The sequence below is a fragment of the Euleptes europaea genome, chromosome 3, assembly GCF_029931775.1.
Source record: "Euleptes europaea isolate rEulEur1 chromosome 3, rEulEur1.hap1, whole genome shotgun sequence".
Classification (NCBI taxonomy): Eukaryota; Metazoa; Chordata; class Lepidosauria; order Squamata; family Sphaerodactylidae; genus Euleptes; species Euleptes europaea.
The window spans coordinates 38,312,939-38,339,530 of NC_079314.1; the positions used below are offsets into that span (position 1 = coordinate 38,312,939).

Below are 26,592 nucleotides of genomic sequence, written 5' to 3' on the forward strand. Positions count from 1 at the left end.
TTCCAGAGCAGGTCTGTAGTGCTCAGGTGGGGAAACATTTCACCTGATGTTGCAAACCAAACACCCCTCCTGGGGAACACCATACCTCTAGGTATTCCCTGGAAAAGGCAAATGGATACTCTGAGTATGAGTCAATAGCACACTCCGTTCCTGTACGGGTTTCCTGTACAGTTAGCAAATTGCCTTCCTGCTGCGGAGATGTTTCCCCTTCTCAATTGTGGTGACTGCCTCAACCAATCCCTGTGACTCCTGGCAAAACTGCCACTTCTTCCTGGCCCATGCCACTGTTGCCAGCAGTGGTCAGCAAAGAACAGTAGATGCCCACCTGTGCATGTGGGAAGTCAGGTTTCCTAGTGATAATTGCTGTGTGCAGAGATTTGGATGATTGCCATCTAGGTATGGAATTGTTTAAAGTTCTAGATCTCTGCAGATGTTGGGAGGCATGAAATGGTTGTCATGATTTGGAGTTCTTCCTTTTTAGAAGCCTTTCTATGTGTTGTTATGAGGGATGCTATTTCTTTTCCCAAAATGCACTTTTGATTCAGCCATTGATTCCTCTTATTCTCTTTTTCTCTTAACAAAAGAGGATTTTTTATTCTCTTTTTCTCTTAACAAAAGAGGAATTTTTATTTAAGTGCTGTTAGATTCCTCTTCGTAGTTATACCACATGTGCTCTTTTGTAAATTCAGCTCTTGCATGGGTTTATTTTAATGTTACACACCTTAGGGTGGTGCTCTAGCTTGAGGATAAGAAGATTTGGGAAGACATTGCCTGCCTCTGACCATCTGCAGAGTATAGCCCTTTCCCTTCATGCCTGTTGCTCAAGACCTCTGTCAAGACTCTGTTGGAAAAAGGCAACCATTGAGAGTGTCATCTTCACCCACTTCCTACTCTTACAGCTCCCTTGTTCTCTGATTGGGTCAAGGGAAACTTCCAGTCTGTCTGGGAAAACACAGAGAGAAAGGCAAGCATCCCCTTCCCCTGCATCAGGGGCCATTTTAACTATTACATTTCTAGAGGCGCTTCAGTTGTCACCGTGTTCTCCACAGTGACCTTTGCACTTCTGCTCCCAACACCTCTTGTGGGAGCATTTGGCATAATGGAAAGCTGGGCTGTAGCTGCTAGAATTGCAGCTTAAGTCTTTCATCTTTCACGGGGGACTTCCTTTTGTACTTTGTCTGGCTTTTGTGGTATTTTCTATGCAGTGGCTTGGATTATGAAGTTATCTTGCTCTAACATGGTATAACAATGGTTAGAGGGTCAGACTAGGGCTGGGGAAACCTGGGTTCAAGTCCCCATTCAGCCATGGGCGACTTCGGGTGTACACTTTTTGACTCTTTGTTCCAACTTTCCTCATAATGTAGTGGGAATCAAATCAGGAGGGGAGAAGCACCCCTGAGCTTGGAGGAAGGGCAGGGCAAAAATGATGGAAATGTGATCTGTTGTCAAAAAGATTCCCTCAGTTTTTGAAACCATTGCTCTAACCTCCAAGACCAGAGACGGACACAAGAAATACTGCCACAAACTTACCCATCCTATTTTGTGATTGCCAAAGAATATAGGAGGCCATGACCAATTTAATGCTAGCTGTCCAGCATACAGACCAAGTGGAACCATGGACTTGCTATTGAAGCCTCCCAGCTCCTTCCATACCAGGTAAGAGCCATATCTGAAAGAAAAGAACATCACACAAAATGAGCAACATGTATGAAAACACTAAATTCTGAATACGAAAACCATATGGTACTTTTAAAGACTGCCTTTATTTTGACTGTATCCCATAAGGACAAAAAAAAGGTGTTTGGAAGACGCCTGGCAATGTGACAAAGAAGACTTCAAACCAAACCCTGTGAGCAGACAGAGGGGATGCTCACAGCCCCCTATAATTTTGAAGATCTAGGTTTGTTTTAAACTAGAAACCTTTCCATCAGTTACCAGGTGTTCTAAAGGTAGCAAGTCTATAGGCTTTGGGTTCGCCGCCATGGGGTACGTTTTGTGGTCACGAGATTATTGCGATCACTGAGGCAGGATTAGTATATAAACAAGAAGATTTATTTATTTACAGGTTGGTTTAAAGCAGGGGTGGGGAACGTCAGGCCCGGGGGCTGTTTAAGGCCCTCGAAATCATTTGGTCTGGCCCTACATGGGTCCTGGCAAATCTCTAGCTCAGAAGGATTTAAGACTGGCGATCCGTCCCCTCCCGTGAACAGGAACAGCCTCTATTCAAGGTGGTCGTTTGTTTTGCTGAGAAAAGGAGCCTTTCCCCCCCCTTGCAGAAGAGTTGTTAGCTATGAAGCTGCTAGGACCGCCCAATAAACTGTATTAACCCTTTCCCACTCGGGCCCACATGCGGGGGGATGTCATCAGGGGCAGCTGCCTGCTTTGGGCTTGGTCAGCTAATTTTTAAGTTGATAATTTTGTATGGCCCCCGAATGATGATAAAAATATTCAAATGGCCCTTGGCGGAAAAAAGGTTCCCCACCCCTGGTTTAAAGGAACAAATCAGCAGCACAAGTCTGGTAGACAAAGGAAAAACCTGGCTGAGGCACATACATTTAAACAAGTTATGGCTTCAGAGAGTAGTTAGAATTTTCTAAAATGCCTTCAGGCATAAGCAGACTTTTGTTGACTAGCCACTAGGTTGGATCCTCTCACACACACAGGATTCCACCAGCCTGCCTTTTCCCAAGGGTCAGACTAAATGGTACAAGGTTTGCTCATTGCCAGATAGAGGCCCAACAACTGGGTACTCTATTCTCTAAACCGCACTACCAGGCAGAGCTACCCTTCAACCTGTCTGCTCCTTTTTCTGAGCCAGACCCGAGCTGTCACTGCTCTCTCCCTGAGGCAGATCCGTACTCCCAGTCTCCTCTGTTTACTCCCATGTTCCATCTCCCTTCTCAAAGGTGACTGGATGCTGGGATGCCCAGCACTCCCAGAGGCTCATGTGAATGGCTGTTTTGCCCTGCAGGGGCAGGACAGCCTCCTACCCATCACAAGGGCCAACCAGAAGGAACAGGAGAGGAGTGTGAGGCCGTTTGTTCACAGCTTGTCTCAACCAAACGGGGAATTGCTTGGCCTTGCAAATGTAGAACAAATGCAGAGGGGCCAGAATGCAGCTAAAGACTGATAACGAGCCAGTGTAGTTGTAGTGGTTAAGAGTATCAGACTAGGATCTGGGAGACCCGGGTTGTGTTTGTGCTGGTGTGTTCTTTGATAGTGATTTTTAAAAAATGATCTTATTGTTATACTGTTTTTACTCTGAGCTGTCAGAAGCAGGTCTCTAGAGAGGCAGCCCATACAGGACTGCTGGTTTTCTAAAGGGTCCAACTAACATTTGGCACATTTGCAATCATCCTGCTCCACAAAATGCTCTTCCATTTTCTTTCACATATATTTTTCAGAGATATTCATGTATCTGAGGCGATATCCGGATTTTTTGGAATACCCATAATTGGGTCCCAAAAAATTCTGGAGATACCCAGGAAGAAGAAAAAGAGTTGGTTTTTATGCCCCACTTTTCTCTACCTTTAAGGAGCCACAAAGTGGCTTACAATTGCTTCCCTTCCCCTCAACAGACATCTTGTGAGGTAGGTGGGGCTGAGAGAGTTTGGAGAGAACTGTGACTAGCCCAAGCTCACCCAACAGGCTTCATGTGTACCGTAGAAGTGGGAAAAACAACCCAGTTCTCTAGATTAGAGTCCATCACTCCTAACCTCTACACCACGCTGGCTCTTGGATATTCAGGGCTGGCATTTTAAGCTTCCTAGGCTGTTTTTCTTCAATTGTATAGGTTTGGTTGGGCTTGCAACAGCGCTTAAGTTAGTTTGGTGTGCATTCTCTAGTTTGACATTGGTTGTGTCAGACGGTTCTTCTGGGATTCTCTGATTTGACATTGGTTCAATTGGACTTGTTGAGTCTGTTTGGGCCAGTGTTTTCTCTTGTGTTTTTGGCTATTGTCTGTTTGGCTATTGTCTTCTTTGCCTTAGAGAAAGCATGGATTCCCCCCCCTCCAGGAAACAATGGGAACAAGTAGACTTGGACCCCCTGATCCATTCCACTTGAATTGGGGGGGGGGGGGCTTGGCAAACAGGCAGGAGTAGGATCCTTGCAATTTTGGTGTCATTTGCTTGAAAAACAGCCACTCCACCCCATCCCCAGAAAACATTCCCCCAAAGAAAATAATGGATCTCAAAACTTTCAGAACTAAACAAATAAAAATAAAAAACAAATTCTGAAATGGTATTAGAGACCAGAATAAGCCAGAACACCAGTATGGAAACTATTCTTGAAATCCAAATCTGAAAAATTCCATTTTTTTTTCACGTGCATATCCCTAGTAATAGTGATACCTAAACACATCTTGATAATGGTAGGAACATCCTGCATAAGCAAACCACAAACATTCCTTTTCTACTCAGATGCCTGCTGCTGCCTTTCCTCCTGTGAAAGAAGAAGCAAGTCAAAGGCTGGGTTCCAAATCTCTGCATTTAATGGGGTTGGCCTGTGCTAGGGCGGAGTTCCCTCTGTGCCTTTGCAAGCTCCTCTAAGCAAGTTCTCACCTGTGGTCTAGCTTGCAGCAACAGCTCTGAAGTGGGCGGCTGTTTACACACTAGTTCACTCTCTTGGCCTCATGAGCCTCCTGCTTCCAACCCCGACAAGGGAGCTGTGTGTATTCTGAAAAGCCATACAGGTGCAAAAAAGACATGGGCCATTATGCATGGGAGGTTTTGCCTAGGATTTGCCGCTCTCCAGATGCACATTTTCCCCATCCAAATTCTCAAAACTCAACAATAAGCCCCCATGCAGAGTTTTGAAAATTCAGATTTGGAAAATGTGCATTTTGAGAGCTGCAAATCCAAGGCAAAACCTTCCATGCAGAAATGGACATGGGCACTGGCTGAAGATGCAGCATTCTGAGAATCTCAGCTGCCGCTTAAAGCAAGTTCTAACCACAGTGGTGGTGCATATGAAAAGAACTGCAGGTAGGGTCTAAAATGGGAAAGGCTTTTCAGTGGGCAAATTCAGCTTACTAGTGCAGAATATCAGGGTTTTTTAAAAATGAAAAGCAGCTCTGTAAGCAACCAAAAGATGAAGGCCAATAACATACCCCATTGATGAATATAAAGTTCCCCAGACAGGTGCAAAAATCCAGTTAGGTGGATGCCAGGATGGCTTCTCAAGGGATTCAAACCAGGTAGGCAGTTCCTTCTTGATAATCCTAGCTCCCCATATGGATCCTGCATGGGGCACGAGCATGAAACCAACCAGTGGGGCCCATGACTGTGCCTTTTCCATTGCTGATGCTGAAATAGACACATAAAACAGGTGAGAGCTGGCTTTGCAAAGTGCAGTTTCATGAATTACAGCAATGTATTTTCAGTAATAAACATCATAGTTTATTACATGGACTTGGATCTACCAGTAAATTCCTCAGACAGAAAGGATTTCCATCCATGTAGGACAATGGTACTCACCTTGTGACTCCTAGAGAGCCACATTCACAATTGCTGGACCAAAAGAACCACAACTGCTGTATACCCTTGTGCCTCCCCCAACAATCAGAAGTCAGGGGTCCCTACTGTGGTGCCTCTGGGCACCATGGCGGCTGCCAACATTTTTTGGGGTACCCGCCAAGTCTTTAGCAAGTGGACAGGGCCAGGTAGGGCTTTCACCCGGCAAGGATTCTGATTTGACTATTGGAGATTTGATTGGCTGTGCAGATTTTTTAAAATGTTGCATGGGCAGCGGCTGCCACCTCAGTACAAGGATCTGCACAGTGTTACTGAAGTTAAGCTGTGGCAATCATTTTGTGGCTGGCTCTGCCTCCTGTGGCAGCCATTTTGTTCCTGCACCCACCAAGCCATGTCAGAATTCCAGATGTGCCCGCAGGCTCAAAAAGGTTGAGGACCCTGATATAAGTATTATATATTTAATATTAACTATGAATGTTTTAATTACAAAAGTATCTCTATGCATGTAGGGTTGTCTCTCCCAACCACTGTTAAACCTTAGCCAGCCCTTGAGTATCGGCACTGAGGGATAGGGGTCCCTCCTCAGCCTTCCTGCTCTTTACTCAGTATGAGGCACAGTGAGGTTGCCAAGGTGCCTGGAGGAGGGTCCGCTGGCCATGAAGAAATGGGAGGAAAACTGTTACCACTCCATTGTGGCCAACTTGCTCTTTTCCTGGGTGGCTGCCATGCTGGTTTTACCCTCTGTTCTCTGTAGCTGGCCTGCTCTCCTCCTGCCAGTTACCTGGGTGTTGGGATGAGCATGCAGAAGTTGTGGGGAGGGGACATTGGAGAGGAAAGGCCCTTTACTTCCATCCCTGACACAAGGCCCATAGTTCAGAGAGGGTCGCAATTTGCCCATTCTCCAATCCCTCTGGCAGCAGCTGTTTCACAGTGCAAACCACCTGCCAACCTCAAGCCCTGCTGGGTTATGGCGTTGTCCACTTCCCTGGGACTAGGGACAGGTGCCATATTGGGGAACAATGCACAGAACAGCCACAGGTGGCTCCCAAGCCACTGAGTATCACTGCCATAACAAACTTCCTGCTGCAGCCCCATATGTCCCCCTCCAAATGTTACTCCCGGGGCACAGGCCCCCTCAAAAAAAATAGCATGGGGTGAGTTGGGGGTCTGCGGTGGGAAAGGAAAATCCTTCAGTGGATCCAAGCCTCAAAGCTTGCTCAGCAACTTGTTGCAGTGATAGGCCAATTGAAGTGGGGTGTGTGTGATGGACTTTATCCCCCTACTTCCAACAGAGCCTGCCAGCTTCTCTATACACGCCCTCTTAACTCTGTTGGCATCTCGAGGGAAGGGAGCAAATTGTATCCACCTCTGGCCTGGGGCTACTGGCTGCTGCTGCCTACATTAGACTTGCAGTTATAAGCTGTGTAGTCTGTTCCAATAGTTCCTCTCACAAAAATGGTACCTCCATATGCCAGCCTTCCACTTTTCAGGGGTTCCCATTGGTCACTATAGAAAATAAGATGCTGGTCTAAATCAGCCTTTGGTCCAACCCAACAGGGCCCTTCTTGTGTCCTGCATAAGCTATGCCCAGTTGAGCTTCCAAGGGACTGCTAGGGACAAGCTTTAGTGCGAACCAAATACAACACCCTCCCCCAAGCAAACATCACATTGCACTGGATTGTGTGTAATACTCCTGCCTCACCATATTGTTTTAACTGCAGCACCTGTGTCACCCTCTGAGGAGACAATCTGGCAGAATCATATTATTCCAGTGTAGTTTGTACCCTGGATTTTTAAGATCAAAACAGAGGATCCACTTCATGCATTCATGTACATTTCTCCTCACTCAGTGACTCCTCAGTGATGTATAGCTGAATGTGGGGAATGGCACTGTGGGTTTCAAGGTGATGGTTGTCCTGTGGTAGCTTTTCCACATGCACACGTGATCAGTGGCTGTAGCAGTTATCCAGTGAACAAGCCTTTGAGAATCAGTCCCAAACACAGCATTTTAGGAAATGAAAGAATATTAAATGAGGTATGAAAGGAAGCTTGCTTTCAGCTATTGATAGAAAGGCTGCCAGGGAGGAAGAACAGAAAACAGGTGTACATACCTGCTGGGGGTTATTTAAAATGTTGCCATGACTGACGGTGCAAGACTCAGGCTTCCTGGCCTTGTGCATCATAGCCCACAGCCTCAGCCTGATGGATTCATCTGGTGGACACCAGTTCAGGATGTCTTGTCTGCTTGTTTTGGATACTGTGTTAGGTAAGTTGGTTTAAAAGTGTGTTTTTCATAACGTGTGTTGAGTCTCCATTGGGAAGTTAAGTGGAATAAAAAGATACAAACTATAACCAACCCAGCCAGCGGGGTGTAGTGGCTAAGAACGGTGGGTTGGAGTGGTGGACTCTGAACTGGAGAACCAGGTTTGATTCCCCACTCCTCCACATGAGCGGCGGACGCTAATCTGTTGAACTAGATTTGTTTCCCCACTCCTACACACAAAGCCAGCTGGGTGATCTTGGGCTAGTCACACTCTCTCAGCCCCACCTCACATGGTGTCTGTAGTGGGGAGGGGAAGGGAAGGTGATTGTAAGCTAGTTTGATTCTTCCTTAAGTGGTAGAGAAAGTTGGCATATAAAAACCAACTCTTCTTCAACCCCTCAATTTCTAAAATGCACATCTCAGAAAAAGTGTTTGTGCTAGAGCCCCACCCCTAGGAATAGCCTTGTCACCTTTTTTCTCCCCTTATTGGTTCTGATCCTGGGTCTTTAAGAGCACTTCAAGATAGAGAAATTGAGCAGGGTAAGGAGTTTCCTGGTATGAAGATAAATGGTGAGAAGTAACCTCTCTGGCTCATCTACCTGTGAAAGGCACAGGATAGCATTAAGTTCTCTTGATGCCTTAGTGGTGCGGAGGCTTCCAGGGAAGAGTCCTGGGGTGGGGGGGAACTCTGCTTCCCTGCCACCTGGCATCCAGCACTCGCATTTACTGGCTTTCTTTCTAGCTAGCCTGACGGACAGCACTGCTGGAAGAAGAATGGATTCTCAAAAATGTTGAATATTTTCCCATTCTCTGTCAACAGTACTTTAAGAGGGGGAGGTGTACTTCATAGCATCTCACTAATTTTTAAGAAAAAAGGGGGATGAAGGGTCTTTTTCCTGCAGATAGCCAGGGAACACCTCCCCAACAATGTATACCTTTAAGTGGCCTTAAATCTCACAAGTTTCCAATGCAAATCCTTTGATAAAGATACCTGCTAAACTTCTTGCTAAAGTGCTTCAACCTCATGTGGGAGTTTCCACAAACCCACCATTCCTGTTCCTCAAAGAAACTCAGGATGTCAAAATCTTCACCTGTTTCGACAAGTCAGATTACTTCTGTTTATTCAGAAATAACAATCAGAGGACACATTAAAGAACCTCATGCCCCCTCATTCCTTCTGCAAGAATTTTGAAGGAGTCCAAACCAGGGTTCACTGTCCACACAGGGATGAACATCACCTAATGGCAAAAAGACTCCACATGTAACTTGTGTATCCTACTTAATTCAGCCCTGGTAATCAGAGCCTACCAATTTTATCATTCATCTCTTCCAGTTCTGCTCCTCACTGTAGCCAGCATCCCATGTGGCATTTGTCCACACAGGTCCCACAATCCTTCCCTCTTTTGCCGGTGGAAAAGCTGATGTGATATAGTCCAATGATAACTTATAGCACTTACATTTTTTCCCTCCAAGATTACCAAACCTTATCTTGGCTAAAAGTAACCTCCTTTGATAATGTATAGCCCTTTTCAACCTATGTACTTGATTTACTGACGCTAGTTTTGAGCTTGAACTATTGTTATCCTGTTGCTCTAAGAGACAGAAAAAGTAATACGTACAGTCTCTCCAACTGCTGAAGTCTGCCAAAGGATTTGCTAAATTATTTTATAATCTTTGTAGAACTGTAGGATAGAGGAGGATATTATATGCCAGAATATCATGTTGCCAAAGGACTCATTCAAGGTGACATAATGGTTGAGAATCCAACGTCTTCCTAGTCTGTATCTAGTTGAACACATGAAGCTGCCTGGCTCTGAATCAGACCGTTGGTCCATCAAAGTCAGTATTGTCTACCCAGCTACTGGCAGTAGCCACGCAGAGTCTCAGGTGGAATTCTTTTCCATCACCTTTTGCAGGATCCTTTCAACTGAAGGGGATTGAACCTGGGACCTTAGGCATGCCAAACAGATATTTTACCACTGAGCCACAGCCCCTCCTTTTCCCACTTTGAGAAAGAAGTATCTCAGTACAGCAAATCCCCACCCTTTGAAGTAGATTGTGGACCCATGGGCCATCGGCTCCAAGGGAAGGAGAAATACTTTAAGTAAACACACATACACATGCTCTTTGGGTGTAAATGGCCACAGTTTTTATTGATCACAACAGAATGGAGCATTGGCGGAAAAACATGGGGGCGGATCCAAGATATCAAGTCACCACCCTGTAACTTGATACACGTATCGAAAGCATCGATAAACAGCCCAACCACCAGTGGGCACAACACCGGAGTAGCACTTATGAGGCCCCACCAGGACGGGCATCTCTGTGTGGAGCCAGTGCCACCTGGGATTGGAGTACCCACTGCAGGCCCCTTAGCTGGGCATCGTTGCTGTACTCCATCCCAAGACCCCTTATGGGGGTCCCCATAAACGGGAAGGAAAAGCACATCTTCCCTTCTTGGATCAGACCCCATGGAAAAAACCGCCAGAACAAACTGTGATGAAGAAGCGAACAACATAACCAAACACAGGGAGGGTGGGCGGGTGACCTCGCTGTCCCATCGCAAAGAGGACGGCAGCTGGGCTGCGCCGGCTTAAATAGGCGCAGGGAGGGGTGACGTCAGGACACCCCCCCCACATTGGGAAGGGAGGGGGAGAAGCCATGAGGCAAGCCTGGCCTCACGAGACAGCGGCAGCCCCACCCAGAGGGACCAACTCCCCTTCCCCTGTCTCCTGCCCGGTAAGTCCACAAGGGTGGGACCTGTTTATTCAGGTCCCCCTTTTTTACCAGAAAGGTCTGTTTCCACCTCTGTCTCTAAATTGACAACTCTTAGGCTTGGACTGAGGCCAGGGGTCTCCAGCTGCTGACCCCTGCATTCTCTGTTAGCATGCATCAGGAAGGGGGTGCTAGCTGCAACATGCTGGCTAGCTGCAAGGATCTCTTGCATGACGGCATACAGGCTACTTGTAGTTATTAGTAGGTTTTCAATTAAATCAACATGGAAATACAATAAGAAGAGTTGGTTTTTATACCCTGCTTTTCTCTACCTTTAAGGAGTCTCAAAGTGGCTTACAATTGCCTTCCCCAGGTAGGTGGGGCTGAGAGAGTTCGGAGAGAACTGTGACTAGCCCAACGTCACCCAACAGGCTGCATGTGGAGGAGTAGGGAAAACTCGGTTTGCCAGGTTAGAGCCCACCACTCATGTGAAAGAGAGGGAAATCAAACCGTTCTCCAGATTAGACTCTGCCGCTCTTAATCACTACACCATGCTGGCTCTACATTAACTGAACAGGAAGAAAACAAAGAAAAGATGGTGACTTTAAAAAAAAATCTGACATCTGAATGATTGTGAAGAAATCAGAGGGACTTACCTGCTGCTGCTTGAAGTTCTTTCAAGAGGAAAGAAAGGAAAATGAACCTGTGACCTACAAGGTGGGTGTGGATTAGACACCTCCCCACCCATGCGCAGCAGCCGAGAGCAGTCTCTCAGCAAGTTTGGCTGTTCTGAAACTTTCCCTTGAAGGGTGGAACAAAGCTTGGTCTCTTTTCACGCCCTGTTGAGAGCAAATGGGAGGCGTGTCTTTTGCTAGGCTAATGTGGGAATCAGAGGCTGCGCTCTTTGCTCTGGATTTAAACTCAGCCTACTGTTTGAGGGGTCATCTTCCTCTGGTCTGTGTCAAAACAAGGCAGGCAGCTTTTATGAAGTCATTGGCTGAACTGTGTACTATTAATGATAAAATGCTGGAGAGGGAGGTTGTTTGGAATCCAGATGTATTTAAATGAAGACTGCCTGCATTTAAGAAATTTATTCCCAATTGTGAAGGTTACCAAGTTTTTAAAATTGGTCTGGCTTGTTTTGTTTTTGGGCCAGCACTAGGTTACCTAGGTAAGAGCAAGGGTCACCATTCAGCCACATGAGTACATGGGAACATTGCACAATCACTGATGCTCAACATGTGCAGAAAATCATATTTGGAAAATTGTTACGTTGATTTTTAGGATGGTGTGAGAAACTCCCTTGTGTTAATACTGTAATGTGTGCAGCTACATATTCCCAACGTTTTCGTAGCTTCATGCACTGCCAGGCATGATGCCATTTTCCATTCCTTTTCCTAAACAAGGAAGAACTGAGCCCATGTCAAAACAAAACAAAAAGGCTACACAGAGAAGTAAGCAATGTGTGCATAAAGTGGTTTCTATCTGAATCCTCAAATTTCCCTCAACATTTGAAAAACGCACCTTTGGTGGTAAATTTAAACAGGCATCAGCCTCCTGGGGCAGACCATTGAAATTAACCTCCCGCTGAATGTCTATGAATCTATACGTCATCAAGTAACATCAGTTGGTCTATGACAAGGGCACATTAGAAAATTTCCCCGTTACCTAACCATGTAAAATCCAAAAACAAAAGTCATGTACAATTGTTTATTAAAACCAAACACTAAACAGTGTGCAAGCATTTTATGTTTTCGAGAACTGTTCGTCAGGTTGGCTTTAAAGTAGAGAGAAGAAAAATAGATGTTTCATGCCATGATATTTAGGCCTCTTGTCTGTTATGCTGTGTCAGCTGGGTAATATTACTGACAGTTGGGGAAAGTTTATAAGTCGACTCTGCTTATTTATTTATTTGATTTGATTTCTAGCCTGCAGTCAGTCCCCACCCAAGGCCGGGCTCAGGTCGGGTAACAACAATTAATTACAATAAAACCGCAATAGAGCGCCCAGTTAAAATTATTAAACCCCCCAATAATAAATTAAGCACATTGATGGCACTTAGTCAACAAACCAGCCGCTGGAAAATCAAGAGTAGTTGATATCTCACCCACAAGTAAATCAAGAGGTGGGGGGGGGGTAGGGAGATCAGTAGGGTTGCCAGGTCCCTCTTTGCCACCGGCGGGACGTTTTTGGGGGCGGGGCCTGAGGAGGGCGGGGTTTGGGGAGGGGCTTCAATGCCATAGAGTCCAATTGCCAACGCGGCCACTATGTCAAGGTGATCGCTATCGGCTGGAGATCAGTTGTAATAGCAGATCTCCAGCTAGTACCAGGAGGTTGGCAACCCTAGCCATCCAGGTCAGATTCCCCCCCACCCCCAATTCCCCGCTGCTGGCCAGAGGGGACCTGATAACCCCGCTTGCAAGTAAATATTTTGTGGCGTTCAGACAAAGAGTGAGAAAAGGACGCCTTGGGGCCCTTCACGCCACACACCGCCCGCAGGCGTAGGAGCGCGTGACCGAAACGAGACCCCGCCTCCCCACCCAGCGCTTGGAGACACGGGAACTGTTTTTTCTCGCGGGGGAAGCCTTTGGCCCACGGACCTTCCCTCCGCCAGGCCTTCCGGTTCCGTCGTTTAGCAACCGCTGCCAGGCCTCGTGCGCCGCGCCATGGCCCGCCTGGTGGCGAGGGCCGCGGTGGCGCGGCGGTGGCTGAGCCGAGGCGGCGTGCCCCCGGGGCTGGGCGAGATCCCGCCCGAGGAGCTGCTGCGAAATGCGACGGTGGCGGAGGAAGAGGCGGAGGACGAAGCGGCGGGGCGCGCGCGGCGGGCCCCCGAGGAAAGCTGCGTGCTGCTGTTCCCCGGGCAAGGCAGCCAGCGCGAGGGCATGGGGCGGGGGCTGCTGCGCTACCCGGCCGCGCGCGAGCTGTTCCGCGTCGCCGAGCGCGTGCTGGGCTACGACCTGCTGGGCTTGTGCCTGAACGGGCCGCGCGCCGAGCTCGACCGCACGGTGCGCAGCCAGCCCGCCGTCTTCGTCTGCTCGCTGGCCGCCGTGGAGAAGCTGCACCAGCAGCAGCCGGCGGTGAGGCTGGGCTGGCCTGGGCGGGGAGGCAGGAGCGTGGGCCCCCGGGGAAAGAGGCACCCGCGGGCTGTGCGCTAGTCCCACAGGCGGAGGAGCTGCTCCTTCCCCCAACAGAAAGTGTCTCTACTTGGGCTCCGGGCTGGATGCCGGCAAAGATCGGGCTTTGTGGTCCCTCTGGGCCTGGGAAACCGCTTCACCTCCATGTGAATAGTATAGAGGACAGGACAGGCCGCAGGAAGAAAGTGGGTGGGTGGCAAGGAGCATTTGTGTCGGCCGTGCCCTTTCCCAAAGTCCCCTGCTTTCTTACTGTCCCATTTCCCAGACTGTGTGTTCTCTCTCTGTGTGTTAAGTGCCGTCAAGTCGCTTCCGACTCATGGCGACCCTATGAATGAAAGTCCTCCAGAATGTCCTGTCTTTGACAGCCTTGCTCAGGTCTTGCAAATTGAAGGCTGTGGCTTCCTTTATGGAGTCCGTCCATCTCTTGTTGGGTCTTCCTCTTGCTTAGAACTATGTGTTCTAAGCAAGGTTTACTTTAAGGTGCTCTGGAACTTTGAGCTTCCACCTACCATGTAAAAATGTTTTTTTGTTGTTTTTTTTAGAACAGGCGTGCAGTAAATTTTCTTTTGCTAGTGCTAGAGAAAAACGCTCTACCTACACCAGCGTAGTGTAGTGGTTAAGATTGGTGGACTCTGATCTGGAGAACTGGGTTTGATTCCCCGCTCCTCCACATGAGCGGCAGAGGCTAATCTGGTGAACTGGATTTGTTTCCCCACTCCTCCACAGGAAACCAGCTGGGTGACCTTGGGCTAGTCACAGCTCTCTTAGAGCTCTCTCAGCCCCACCTCCCTCACTGGGTGTCTGTTGGGAGGGGAAGGTAAGGTGATTGTAAGCCAATTCTTCCTTTAAGAGAAAGTTGGCCTATAAAAAACAACACTTATTATTATTATTTGGATGTTATTTTCCTTCATGTCATGACAAGTTTCAACTCCACACTTCAACACAGAGCAACACATCCTGCCTCTATTAAAGGGGCAGGATATTTTTATTCAAGCCAATTGGCAACCTATGCAACTGAGTAATGAGAGCTCTTACTCTCCCAAATCTGGATTTAGAAAAGTTAGCTTCCAAACAAAATCTTGTGGCTTCTGAGAAAGCATCAAGCCCTGACTCTTCAAATGTTAGAAATTACACACCCAGCCTGGGAACAGGACTGAATGCTCACAAAAGAGAATTTTCTCAGTGCGAGATTGTTTACTCCTTAACTCTTGAAACTGGGCAGGAGAGTCTCTAATTCAGTGAGTACAAAGTTTGAAGCTTTCCAATTGACCATCTGTCTCTAGAAAGGTCAGCTTTAAATTTTATGGAGATATTTCTTGCATTCTGAAATGTCTTTATCTGATTTCTTCAGGTAGTTGAGAACTGCGTTGCAGCTGCTGGATTCAGCATTGGAGAATATGCAGCTCTTGTTTTTGCAGGAGCCATGGAGTATGCAGAAGGTATTAAGAAAGCATCCATGCACTAGCATGTTAAATGCTTGCCCTTATGTAACACTGCAGTGTCAGTGTGAGTATCACATTGTTATGCTCTGGTCTGTCAGTATGCTTGTTTGCTAGCATGGGATGTTTTAGGATTCAGTTGTTAGTACAATGAGGATAAAGTTGTTCTTCCTTAATCACAAAATAAAGCTGTAAGTTGCTTATTTGTACTTTCATTAGCTGCGTTCTGAAAATTGATTCAGAATTAGCTCATCGTATAAGAAAATGTCTTAAAAGATAAGCAAATGCTGCTCCCAGACAGACCTTGGTTCAATTTATTGACATGCCAAACTGTAATTAATACATTTGGTTTGTAAGCTGATCACAAAACCTGGTTTGTCAGTTCAGATGCCGGGCCGTTGTTATCCTTCCTTGCAATGGTTTCACTGATATCTGAACTGAGCCAGTGCCTGTAACAACCAGAACATGGAAAAAGTGTTTATGCTTTTTTAAAGTCCCTGTGGCAGGAGCCCAGATCGTCAGCCTCTGGTCACGTTCACTCTGCATCACTGGTGATGAACTTTGGGATTCATCGGATGCTTGCTGAAAGAAATGGGGGACAAACTTCCCTGAAAGGTAGCATCTCTGCCACTAACAGCCCATTCCTGAGCTTTTGCCAGGATGGCATGGCCATGGCGCTGCCACGGCACCTCCAAAACCATTTCCCGGCCGCCAAAAGGCTTTAAAAAGCCTTTTGGCAGCTTTTTATTTTTTAAATGGGACATTTTTCCCCATTGAGAACAGTGAGGCTGCACCTGCAAAAAGCAGGCGCAGCAATGCTGCTCTCGCCGATGTGCCGGGCTGAAAGGGGACAGGAAGTTGCCTACTGGCAGCTCCACCCCCTGACACACCCCGGGAATGTGGGGGTTTGTGCCGGTGGGATGCTGGAGGAAGGCCCAGCTGGTGTCCCTGGGCGGTGCTGCCATGGCAGTTCTGGGAGACCCCAGCGTCCAGGCCCCACTGCTGGTTTCTGAGCCCACCTGGACATAGCACCCCCTTTTTGGCCTCCAAAGGACTTTTGTCCTTGGAGGTCAGGCTGTAAATCTTTCCCTACAATGTGTAGCCATGGTTAAGGGTTCCCTGGCAGTAGAAAGTTTGTCATCATACAATACGGTGCTACAGTTTCTGATCTTTCCCCCTATATACTAACAGGTATGATGATTTGGAGTTGCAGGAGTTTTTCTTTGCAATACATGACATGAGCAAGTTTTTCTTTGAGGTTTTTTAAGCTTAGATTTTCTTTTTTTTGTTTTTAGCTTTATATGCGGTAAAGGTACGTGCTGAAGCCATGCAAGAGGCATCAGAAGCTGTTCTAAGTGGAATGCTGTCTTTGATTGGCCGGCATAATTCAGATTATGTTGCTGCTTGCATAGAAGCTTGCGAGCATTGTAAATCAGTGGGCATAGAAGATCCTGTTTGTGAAGTTTCAAACTACCTGTTTCCTGAAGGCAGAGTCATTGCAGGCCACTTGCAGGTATTATTTTGGAGTAATGTTTCTCATTATTTTATAAATCATGGAGTTTTCATTGGCATTAGTGACAATGACCAGTATAGAGACCAAAATGAAACAGTGGTTCATTTCTGTTGTTTGTTTTATATGATCTGAAGTATAATAACCTGATAGTGCAGTCTGATATATTTACAGGTCTGTTTTTAGGTTAAAAGCTTGTTTGTTTGTTCTCATGTATTTTTATCTTAATTGCATACAGTCAGCTCCCAGAGTGACGAACAGATGTGCCATCATATAAACCTTCATAAAATGTTTAAAAATGCATAACACTTTAAAAACTCCCTTTGTAACATGGGTCTGGCCTGTTCAATGCTTCTAAGATGAAGAATCAGCACCTTGAATTGAGCTCAGAAACTAGTTCGTGTTATGCACTTTCAGCAGCTACGCCTAGCCAGCTCTATGCATCTGTGTTGTCATTTTCTGAACTGTATTCACTAGCAGCCTCATGCTATTTTGCTGCTGTCCTGTTGACAACATTTAATGACGTGCGAACATAAAGGATCTTGAAAACCAAGTGGACCGAGTGCGGTCCACTTGCTTGCTCTTCATTCTTGCTTTTATCCTTGAACTTAGATTCAGTTTTCTGAATAAAACTGAAAATAAGTCAGCTGCTTTGGCCCTGACAAATGTACTATTAGCTCAATTAATCACCACTGTTATTGATTTGTATGTTTTCCGTGTCTCTTTTGGTGCTCAAACATACAGACAGCTTGAATTTCCAGTGTCTTGTTAATGATATATTAATAACAAGTTTAGATTAGGTGAAGTAATACTTCCTCCCCCTCCATCTTACAGGCTTTGGAGTTTTTACAACAAAATGCCAAAAAGTACTCATTTGCACGTGTGAAAATGTTGCCAGTCAGTGGAGCTTTTCATACTCGACTTATGGAGCCAGCAGTAGAACCTTTATCTGAAGCCCTTGAATTAATCAGCATTCAAAAGCCTCTCATCCGTGTCTATTCAAATGTGAATGGCCAGAGATACTCACAGCCAAAACAGATCAAACATTTGTTAGCGAAGCAGCTTATTTCTCCAGTGAAATGGGAACAGACAATGCACGTCATGTATGAGAGGAAGAAAGGAGTAGGGTTTCCTTACACTTACGAAGTGGGGCCTGGAAGACAGCTTGGAACGATGCTCAAAAACTGCAATTTGAAGGCTTGGAAATTCTATAAAACCGTTGATGCTTTCGAAGATGAGGAAAAAGAAGAAACATAGAGGTGTCTGCAAAAAAAAGTTATGGTGTATTCTGCTCCACTGCCGTGTTAAATGGGGAGTCATGGCTGTAGGGGGATTTCAGTGGGCCCTGTCATAGTCTGTGAACAGAGAACTGATGTGAAGGCCTCCCATCTCCAGGCAGAGCTGCCCACAGAGGTCGTGTGGTTAAGCTGCATGATCAAGAAAAAGACCCTCAAATGACATTTTGGGTCCTGGTCCTTCAAGCTGAAAGACTTGCCTGCAGGAAGCCTTCTAATCTAATGGTTCCAGTAACAAGGATCTAGAAATGTTGTACATGTTAAGTTAGCTGTCCTTGTCTATCATTTTAAATAAACCAAAGACTTGTGATGACTTTTGTTCAATATCTCATTTTGACATTTGAGAGTCTGTGAGATTAAAAACAAATTGTTGTTTTGTTTGAGCGCTTTATATGATCCATTGATTCAGGTAATAGATTTTGGGTGTTTAATTGCCAATAGCAGGAGATTAGATACCAGTTATTACCTTACTACTGGCAAATACTCCAGTGGACCAGGTTTTACAAAGACACTACAAAAAGAATAGAAAATAATGGATTTTCCTTGGGTTTCCAAGTCAGAGCCTCTTTCAGAACAGATCAGTCTACTGAAACAAGATTTCAGACCTAAAAGAAGTAATGTATTACCTCTGTCAAAATGTTGTTGCAGTTATTTGACTGTTTGCTGTTTAGTTTCCCACTGCTGACTTTTAAAGTTGATTTTTAAAGGTAAAGCATCCATTGGTACTATAATTATGCCCTGGTAGCATGATAAATAATGGTGCTAGTAGGCATGTGATAGACATAAACAAATATAGAACAAGAACCAATATGAAAATGTTTATCAAAGAACTAAATATTTTAAAAGTGATACTAATATTTAACTGTACTTTCATTATGCATGTGTACCTCCTGATATTTCCTTCAGTGTTACTGTAATAGTCAAACTAAATGTGACACTTCAGTTTCTTCCCCTTTGCTGCAGCCCTGATTCAAAATGGTCTCTCACATCACTGGGAAATTATTTCCCCAGGTTAAATTATTTGGATGAATTCTAGGTTAGAGGGCATTTATCCACAGAAGCCAACGAAGTTCACAGATTTATATGGAACAATTGGTTTAAGCGAAGGAATTCTGCAGGTGCTGCTTGTTTGGGAAGTGGTGCTAAATAGTATGGTTAAAGCAGGAGGGGAGGTATGTGTGAATGATTTTGCTGTCAAGTTACAGCTGACTCTTAGTGACCCTCGTAGGATTTTCAAGGCAAGAGATGTTCAGAGGTAGTTTGCTATTGTCTGCCTCTGGGTGGGCTGAGAGAGTTCTGAGAGAAGGTATATCCCCCACCAATAACTTCATTTAGCATCATTTCTCCCATCTCTGGCTATGCTGTAATAAGGTCTGGTGTATATCTGAGCATAATCATTTCTCCACTGAGCAACAGCAGCCTATCCCTACATTCTTAGCATTTAGGAGCAGGGCTTCTAGCCAAAGCAGATGGTAGGAGTCTTTGCACCTCTCTGAGAAGTGTTGCTATGGCTTTTATTGCGGCCCGAGGACAAACTAGAATTTGTGGTAGCAGTTCTCTGTGTTAGTGTTGCTATCAAAGAGTCAGACTAAATGGTACAAGGTCTGTTTATCACCAGAGACAGGCCTAACCGCCAGGTATTCTGTCCTCTCCCAGAGGTAGAGCTAACTTCTGTCTTGCTGAGGCGGACCCGAACTGTCACTGCACTCTCCTTGAAGCAGATCTGAACTAACTCCTGCTGTGATTCCCTCCAATATTCCATCCCCCCTCTGAAATGGGTGGATGCTGGAACAACACTCCCATAGACTCAGGGGGGAAATCAGCTGAGTGGTTTTTCCCCCCTCCGGCAGGACAGCCACCTGTCCGGTCACAGAGACAAACAAAAATAGGTAGACAGATTAAATGGAGACCATTTCTTTGTCCAAGGCACAGCCCACCAGGACACTGTAATATTGCGATTATTACTACCCCATCTGTGAAGGCTAACCATATTACTTTTGATCCACTACTTACATTAGAGTTTTTGTTGCAGGCTATAGGAAATACATTCTTCAGGCTGAACACTGTGATAGGGTTGCCAAACCCCAGGTGGGGCCTGGAGATCTCCTAGTATGCAACTGATCTCCAGACTAAAGAGAGATGTTTCCCTGGAGAACATGACAGGTTTGGAGAGTGGAGTATATGGCATCATATCCGGTCCAAAATCTGCTCTCTCCAGGTTCCACCCCCAAATCTCCAGGGATTTCCCAACCTAGAGTTGGCAGCCCTACACCAAGGCCTTCTGATTGCTAGATGGATGTTACCAGTTCTGTTAATCTTTCTCTCTCCTCCCAGCTCTCTCTCTAGTTTCTTCACAGACTCCACTGAAGGTTCCCTCCCCTCTTATCGTTACAAAAACAAACAAAACCAGCTGTGTGCCTCTTAAGAACTTGCTAAGTTGCTACAAAGACAAACAGGACTGGCTGAACTTGGGATACGTTTTGTTTATTCAGTCTGAGGAGGCCCATCACCTGCCTGTGCAGCACTTTCCCTTCCTGGCTAATTAAATCTGCTGGCACGGGCTGGTTGACTGGGTCTGAGAAGTAGTGAATGCCTCCTTGAAGGAGGGGGTAGTTTCTCTGGTTGGCTCTGCTTCCCATGGTGGCCATTTTGTGGTCACTTCCACCACCCTGTGTCAGAATTCCCAAGGTGTCCACAGGCTCAAAAAGTTTGGAGACCCTGGATTATGGTATCCTGGACCACCGTTCTAGCCTGGGATTGAAAGGCATTATTCTGCGGTCCTTCTGGTCCTACGTGGAGGTAGGTTTCAGAAACCCGCTCTGGGGGACTGCTGCTCAATCCCTTGGCCTCTGAAACTCTCTTCCCAGGGGGATTCACCTGTCCCCTTCCCTTGCCACCTTCTGCTAGCAGAGGAAGAATTTTTTTTGTTTCTCTTGGCGTTCTTGCTTTTAATGGCTTTTAAGATAGGGTTGCCAACCTCCAGGTACTAGTTGGCGGTCTGCTATTACAATGATCTCCAGCTGTTACAGATCAGTTCTCCTGACGAAAATGGCCGCTTTAGCCATTGGGCTGTATGGCATCGAAGTCCCTCCCCAAACCTCGCCCTCCTCAGGCTTCGCTCCAAAAACCTCCTGCCGGTGGCGAAGAGGGACCTGGCAAGATGATATATTAATGTGTAAAGCCCCGTGGCACAGAGTGGTAAGCTGCAGTACTGCAGTCCAAGCTCTGCTCATGACCTGAGTTCGATCCTGACAGAAGTCGGTTTCAGGTAGCCGGCTCAAGGTTGACTCAGCCTTCCATCCTTCCGAGGTCGGTCAAATGAGTACCCAGCTTGCTGACCCGGTGTTTGCCCAGGGGACCTTTACCATTACCTTTATGCTTTGTTAGCCACCTTGGTGGCCCTACAAGGACAGAAAGAGAAGGTAAAATCTAGTTAATAACAAGTAAACTTAACAGCTTGAGGGGCTTCATGAGAAGCTTGAGAGGAGCCAGTGTGGTGTAGTGGTTAAGAGCGGTGGTTTGGAGTGGTGGACTCTGATCTGGAGAACTGGGTTTGATTCCCTTCTCCACATGAGCGATAGAAGCTAATCTGGTAAACTGGATTTTTTCCCCCACTCCTACCCACGAAGCCAGAGCAAGTCACAGCTCTCTTAGAGCTCTCTCAGCCCCACCCACCTCACAGGGGGTCTGTGTTGGGGAGGGGATGGTAAGGCGATTGTAAGCCGGTTTGAGCCTCCCTTAAGAGGTAGAGAAAGTTGGCATATAAAAACCAACTCTTCTTTCTTTTTCTTCCTTCTTCTGGCTTGGAAGTGAAGTGCCATGTTGTCTTATAGAGTCCAATGAAGACAACTAGGCGGAGGTTAAAAGCAACAGTTCTTTATTTAGCTAAACACAGACCTGGGGTGAAATAACCCACAATTAAGATACAGAGTTACTCAGCGGAGAAACAAAGGAAGCTTAGTATCATTTATGCATTCGCATGGGGCAGGCCCATGGCTGCTGACAAGCAGATTGATACACAAAAGCACCAATGCACATTGTCTACTTCACTCTAATTAGCATAGCCATAGATATTGGCTGTCTCTAAGCAGGTTCTAGGTCTTGCGATCTTAGTAACTAGAAACCACATACCTAAAGACGAAGGTAATTCAGAGCTCTCTAATGGTGAAAGGGGGTACCAGGCACAGAGAGCACGATTCGTTGGTTCATGGCTCCCGGATGCCAACTTCCCCAAAGCTTCCATGTGTGTGCACATGAGTACATAGTATTTTCTAAAGGTAAAGGTCCCCTGTGCAAGCACCGGGTCATTCCTGACCCATGGGGTGACGTCACATCCCGACGTTTCCAAGGCAGACTTTGTTTGCGGGGTGGTTTGCCAGCGCCTTCCCCAGTCGTCTTCCCTTTACCCCCAGCAAGGTGGGTCCTCATTTGACCGACCTCGGAAGGATGGAAGGCTGAGTCAACCTTGAGCTGGCTACCTGAAACCAACTTCCGCCGGGATCGAACTCAGGTCGTGAGCAGAGCGTGGACTGCAGTACTGCAGCTGGGTGGGCGGGGCGCCCAAGAGGCGGCACGAGGCTTCCGCGCGGCCCTCTCCCCGCAGGCGGAGGCAGCTGCGGCCACGCCCAAGAGGCACCCGGCCGGCTCTGGGCGTCCAGGAGGAGGAGGAGGGGCGGCGCGGTGGGAGGAGCCAGTGCCTGGGGGCCGTGCTGGGCGGGGAGACCCGCCGGGAGTTCCCTCCCTCCCTCCCAGGCAGGCAGGAGGAGCGCGGAGGAACAGCAGGTGAGCCGGGCAGGGAATGGCGCTGGGCTGGGCGGGCGTCTGCTGCGGGAGCGCTGCGGTGGGCGCGCTGGCCAGCCCAGTGAGCTGCCGGGATGGGGTTGTTTCGGAATTAATCCCATGACGGGCCCGTTCAAAACTCATCGGTGCCGGGCAAAAAACGCCCGGGAGGCTTCGCCTTGGGTTTGCCGCTCTCTGGACGCACCTTTCCCCCATCCGAATTCTGAAAACTCTGCCTGGGGGCTGATGGTTGAGTTCTGAGAATGGGGCTGGGGGAAAATGTGCATCTAGAGCAGTGGTTCTCAACCTTTTTTTTTTTTTTTGCTCCATTCCCCCCTTTCACCATTGTTCAGTACATAATTCCCCCTTCCCAAAATAGTCTTGTCTCAAAAGGTGCGTTCTAAATAATATGCCCTTTGCTGAATAGTGGTCCCAATCCCCCCCCCCAGCCTAAAATTCCCCTTGTTGAGAACCCCTGATCTAGAGAGTGGCAAATCCGAGGCCAAACCTCCCGTGCATACGGTGAACTCCGGTTTCCGTCATCGGGCAGCCGGGCAATTATTGCAAAGCGTCCCAACGCGAAAAAACTGTTTTCTGCTAATGGGGGGAGTCCGACTTCCGCCTCCTCCAGTCCGGGGGCTGTTTGTCCCCGGGGGCGGCCAGAACTGGAGATCTGCTCCAGAGGTAGAAAGCTGGTCTGAGTCCTGTTTCCGGGATCGCACCTGTGTTTGTTGGAGGGAAAACAGGAAGAAACACACTTGCTATGGTGAGGCCAGAGTATATTTGCTCGGCGACATTGCAAACTCTGGGCAAAAACGCCTGGGAGGTTTTGCCGCTCTCTGGATGCACATTTTCCCCCATCTGAATTGTCAAAACTCTGCCTGGGGGATTATTGTTGAGTTTTGATAATTTGGCTGGGGGGAATGTGCATTTAGAGAGCGGCAAATCCAAGGCAAAACCTTCTACCTGTTGAACTTCATTTTCCTGATCGTCATCTGCATGCTGTCTTACCATGCTTTTGCTTTTTGCTTTGGGATCTGAAACACCCCTTGCGGTGTTTCAGATAGCAGGCTATTTTTGTTGTTGCTTCTATTAAAACAGAACTGAAGTACCTGATTTTTCAGAAGTCAATCTTTCTCTTTTATGATAAAAGAGGATTTGGAACCCATAAACCAATAATAAGAACATTCAGTTTGCAACTTTTGTACATTTGGGAAAAGGGAGGGGGCATCGTTTTGAAAATGGGCATAAAACACAGCAAAGCAGCCTCACCTTAGGCAAAATCAGGCACACCGCTTCAGATCACATCTTGCGGAAAACCACTAAAACAAAGTAAATTGTTACCTTAGCATCATATTTTTGCTGCCATTTGGGGAATCTCTTGGATTTTCTTCTTCATGGACCAGTATGTGTTGGGTCATCTTTTCACACCTGTCTCTGAAGTGTAGTTCTAAATGCTTTGTCTAACCAACTGTCCAATCTTGAGCTGCTGTGTGGCTGCAGAGAACAGGGATTGAACTAAATAAACACTTGAAAGTGTAGTTTGTTTGTCCCAAAGTGGGGATTTGAACCTGAGTCTCTGATCCTAGTCCAACACTGTAACCTCTATACTATACTGGCTCTTTTATGCTATACTGTGCTACATCATGACCAGGATATGGCGACTCCAGCAAGGGGCAATCAGAGGAGGTTTGCAATTGCCTTCCTCTGCAGAATCTTCTTTGGTGGTCTCCCTTCCAAGTAATGACCCTGCTTAGCTTCAAAGATCTGACAAGACTGGGCTATACCATGCCGCCTTCCCTCCTAAATGCAACACATACTTAGATACAAAAGGACAGTTGCCTTATTTTGAGCCAGGAAATTGACCTATCTAGGCCGGAACTCGGGAAGGTAGCAGTTCTCCAAGTTCTTGGGCAGGGGTCTTTCTCCTGTGTCAGCAATGCCAAGTTGAATCTAGGACTTTTTGCAAGTAATCCATATTTTATTTCACTTCCTTGTGCCTCTACATCTGGCCCCTAGAGAATAAGGTGGCTCGCAACAACACAGAAATTGACCAGTGGATTTGAACATGTTTGCTGCCACACAAATGTATTTCCTTGTTTTCACTATCAGCCAACCAGGAAATAAAAATTAAAAGGTAAGCCTGACATAAGAGTCAAACAACAACAACACACCATGCTTGTACTGAAAAGGAAAACCTCATACTAGAATTAGTAAACAACTTAGACCAGTCCAAAGTGTTAGTAATAACAATTCAGAAGTCCCTGTTTCTCCTCTCCAATAGTTAACATAGCAGGATTGCCATGTGGGGAGGAAGGCTCTCTCTCTTGTGTGCATATCCTCAAAACATTAGGTTAGGACTGGATAAAATTCTGTTCCATGGAATCCAGACTCCAAACACAGAACTATACAAAACTGTGTAAGAAAGGTGCTTAATACTGGGAATTTGAGAATTTTCAGGCAAAGGCTCGAACAACAAAAGGTCAGAGAAGGGGGCAGAATTATCAGCTTAGGTAGCAACAGGTACAAGTGATAATACAAGTAATGCAGAATTTTCTACCTTGCTATTGGAAATGCAAGCTCTGCCCACCCCCATTCTTGTTAAAGCCAGAACTTGTTTGCTGGAATCAAAATTACAATGATTCTCAGGAAGCCAAATAGCAAATAAGTGCTGAAATCGTGACTCTCCATGAATTTGTCTGATTTTTTAAAAAAGAAGCTGTCTAAACTAGTGCCCTTCATCACAGTTATAATGGACTGCACTGTTCAGAGCAAATGCAGATAATGTCTTATCTGATAGTTCTTGTTTACAAAGTAGGATGCAGTAACGTCAGTCTGATTTAGACTTATGAGATCCTCAGTGTTTAGGATGTGCTTGATCCAAAGTTAAGCCATGTGAGAGCCTGTGACCCATTATTCTAACAGAGGCTTCTAGGGTTGGCTCTGTGGGAAATTGAGATGTGGTCCAAATTTATAGCGGTCTTACTGTACATATTCATAGAATATATTTCAAGTGTCCATATAATTTAGATGAAACTGTTTCAGTAATCCTTAATCTTGTAAAGCAGACCAGTGTTCTCTTAAGTTTTTCAGATGAGGTTATTTTAAGGGTACCTTGTTGAGTTTATGGCCAATATGACGCTAGAACCAAGAGCTTTCTGGCACGCACTCTTAGCCACCATGTGTCACATTTTTATCCTGCCTAAGAGTTTAGGGTAGTATCACTCCTCCACATACCACCTTTGTTATATCTGTCTTACATCTTTCACCCACCCCGGTTGTCTTGACTTTTTCATTTTAAACATTGATTAGCAATAAATGTGGAGCATAACATTCTACCGGACATTTTCTGGATCACACAACTTAGAGCATTGGAAAGTTTTCCAATTATTTCCTGCCCCGCCCCCAGAAAACCCCCAGCACTGGCTAGCAAAACAACATTTAAGGTTGCAGCTGAATTTTAGGATGCATAAGCTAATATCTATGGTGGCTTCTTTGTTAGTCAGCGAATATAACAAGTATATGTTGCACTGCTGGTGGGACTTTACCCTGGTATAGTATTATTTGGTTCCATATCGGATTTCTGTGGTCATGGTCTTATTCCCAAACATTTACAGTTTGTTGTATATAGTAGGTACAGACAGTTCTATTTCTGCTGTGTGAATCCAAAACAAATAATTCTTTCTGTAACAGAAATAAAATCATTTTGATGAGATATTCATCAGACATATAATAGCCTGATTTAGCTTGAGTGGCTAGCTCAGCTATAACATATGGGGGTGGAGGAGGGAGGTATGTTGAATAGAATCTCTGATGCCTCCTGGGCACACAGGAGCAGATGTATTGTGCTAAAACACAGGAGACTTGGGATCTTCTCTTTGTTATTTTAGATTTTTATTATTTTGACATGTTTAAATACATTGATTTATTATTTTGAGAACTATAAGTTATTTGAGCTCCGCTGCATCATTGTTTTCAGCTAT

General features: G+C 46.2%; 2 protein-coding genes across 2 annotated transcripts in view; one reads left to right on the forward strand and one right to left on the reverse strand.

Moving 5' to 3' along the window:
- Nucleotides 1-26,592, reverse strand: part of TSPO (translocator protein) — a 108,329-nt gene that overhangs the window by 1,204 nt on the left and 80,533 nt on the right. Inside the window, exons 2-3 of the mRNA XM_056845808.1 lie at nt 5,111-5,306; nt 1,531-1,669 (exon numbers count right to left, since the gene is read on the reverse strand). Coding sequence (XP_056701786.1) covers nt 1,531-1,669; nt 5,111-5,298 — 327 coding nt within the window. The 5' untranslated portion in view covers nt 5,299-5,306. The remainder of the gene's footprint in view (nt 1-1,530; nt 1,670-5,110; nt 5,307-26,592) is intronic.
- MCAT (malonyl-CoA-acyl carrier protein transacylase) lies at nt 13,119-17,792 on the forward strand. Its single transcript, XM_056846453.1, has 4 exons — nt 13,119-13,529; nt 14,938-15,025; nt 16,321-16,538; nt 17,370-17,792. The coding sequence occupies exons 1-4, from the start codon at nt 13,119-13,121 to the stop codon at nt 17,790-17,792; spliced, it is 1,140 nt and encodes a 379-aa protein (XP_056702431.1).

Coding starts and splice junctions, on each gene's coding strand:
- MCAT (XM_056846453.1), top strand. CDS start 13,119: ATGGCCCGCCTGGTGGCGAGGGCCGCGGTGGCGCGGCGGTGGCTGAGC. Junction 15,026..16,320: donor AGCCATGGAGTATGCAGAAG/GTATTAAGAAAG, acceptor TTTTGTTTTTAG/CTTTATATGCGGTAAAGGTA. Junction 16,539..17,369: donor TCATTGCAGGCCACTTGCAG/GTATTATTTTGG, acceptor TCCATCTTACAG/GCTTTGGAGTTTTTACAACA.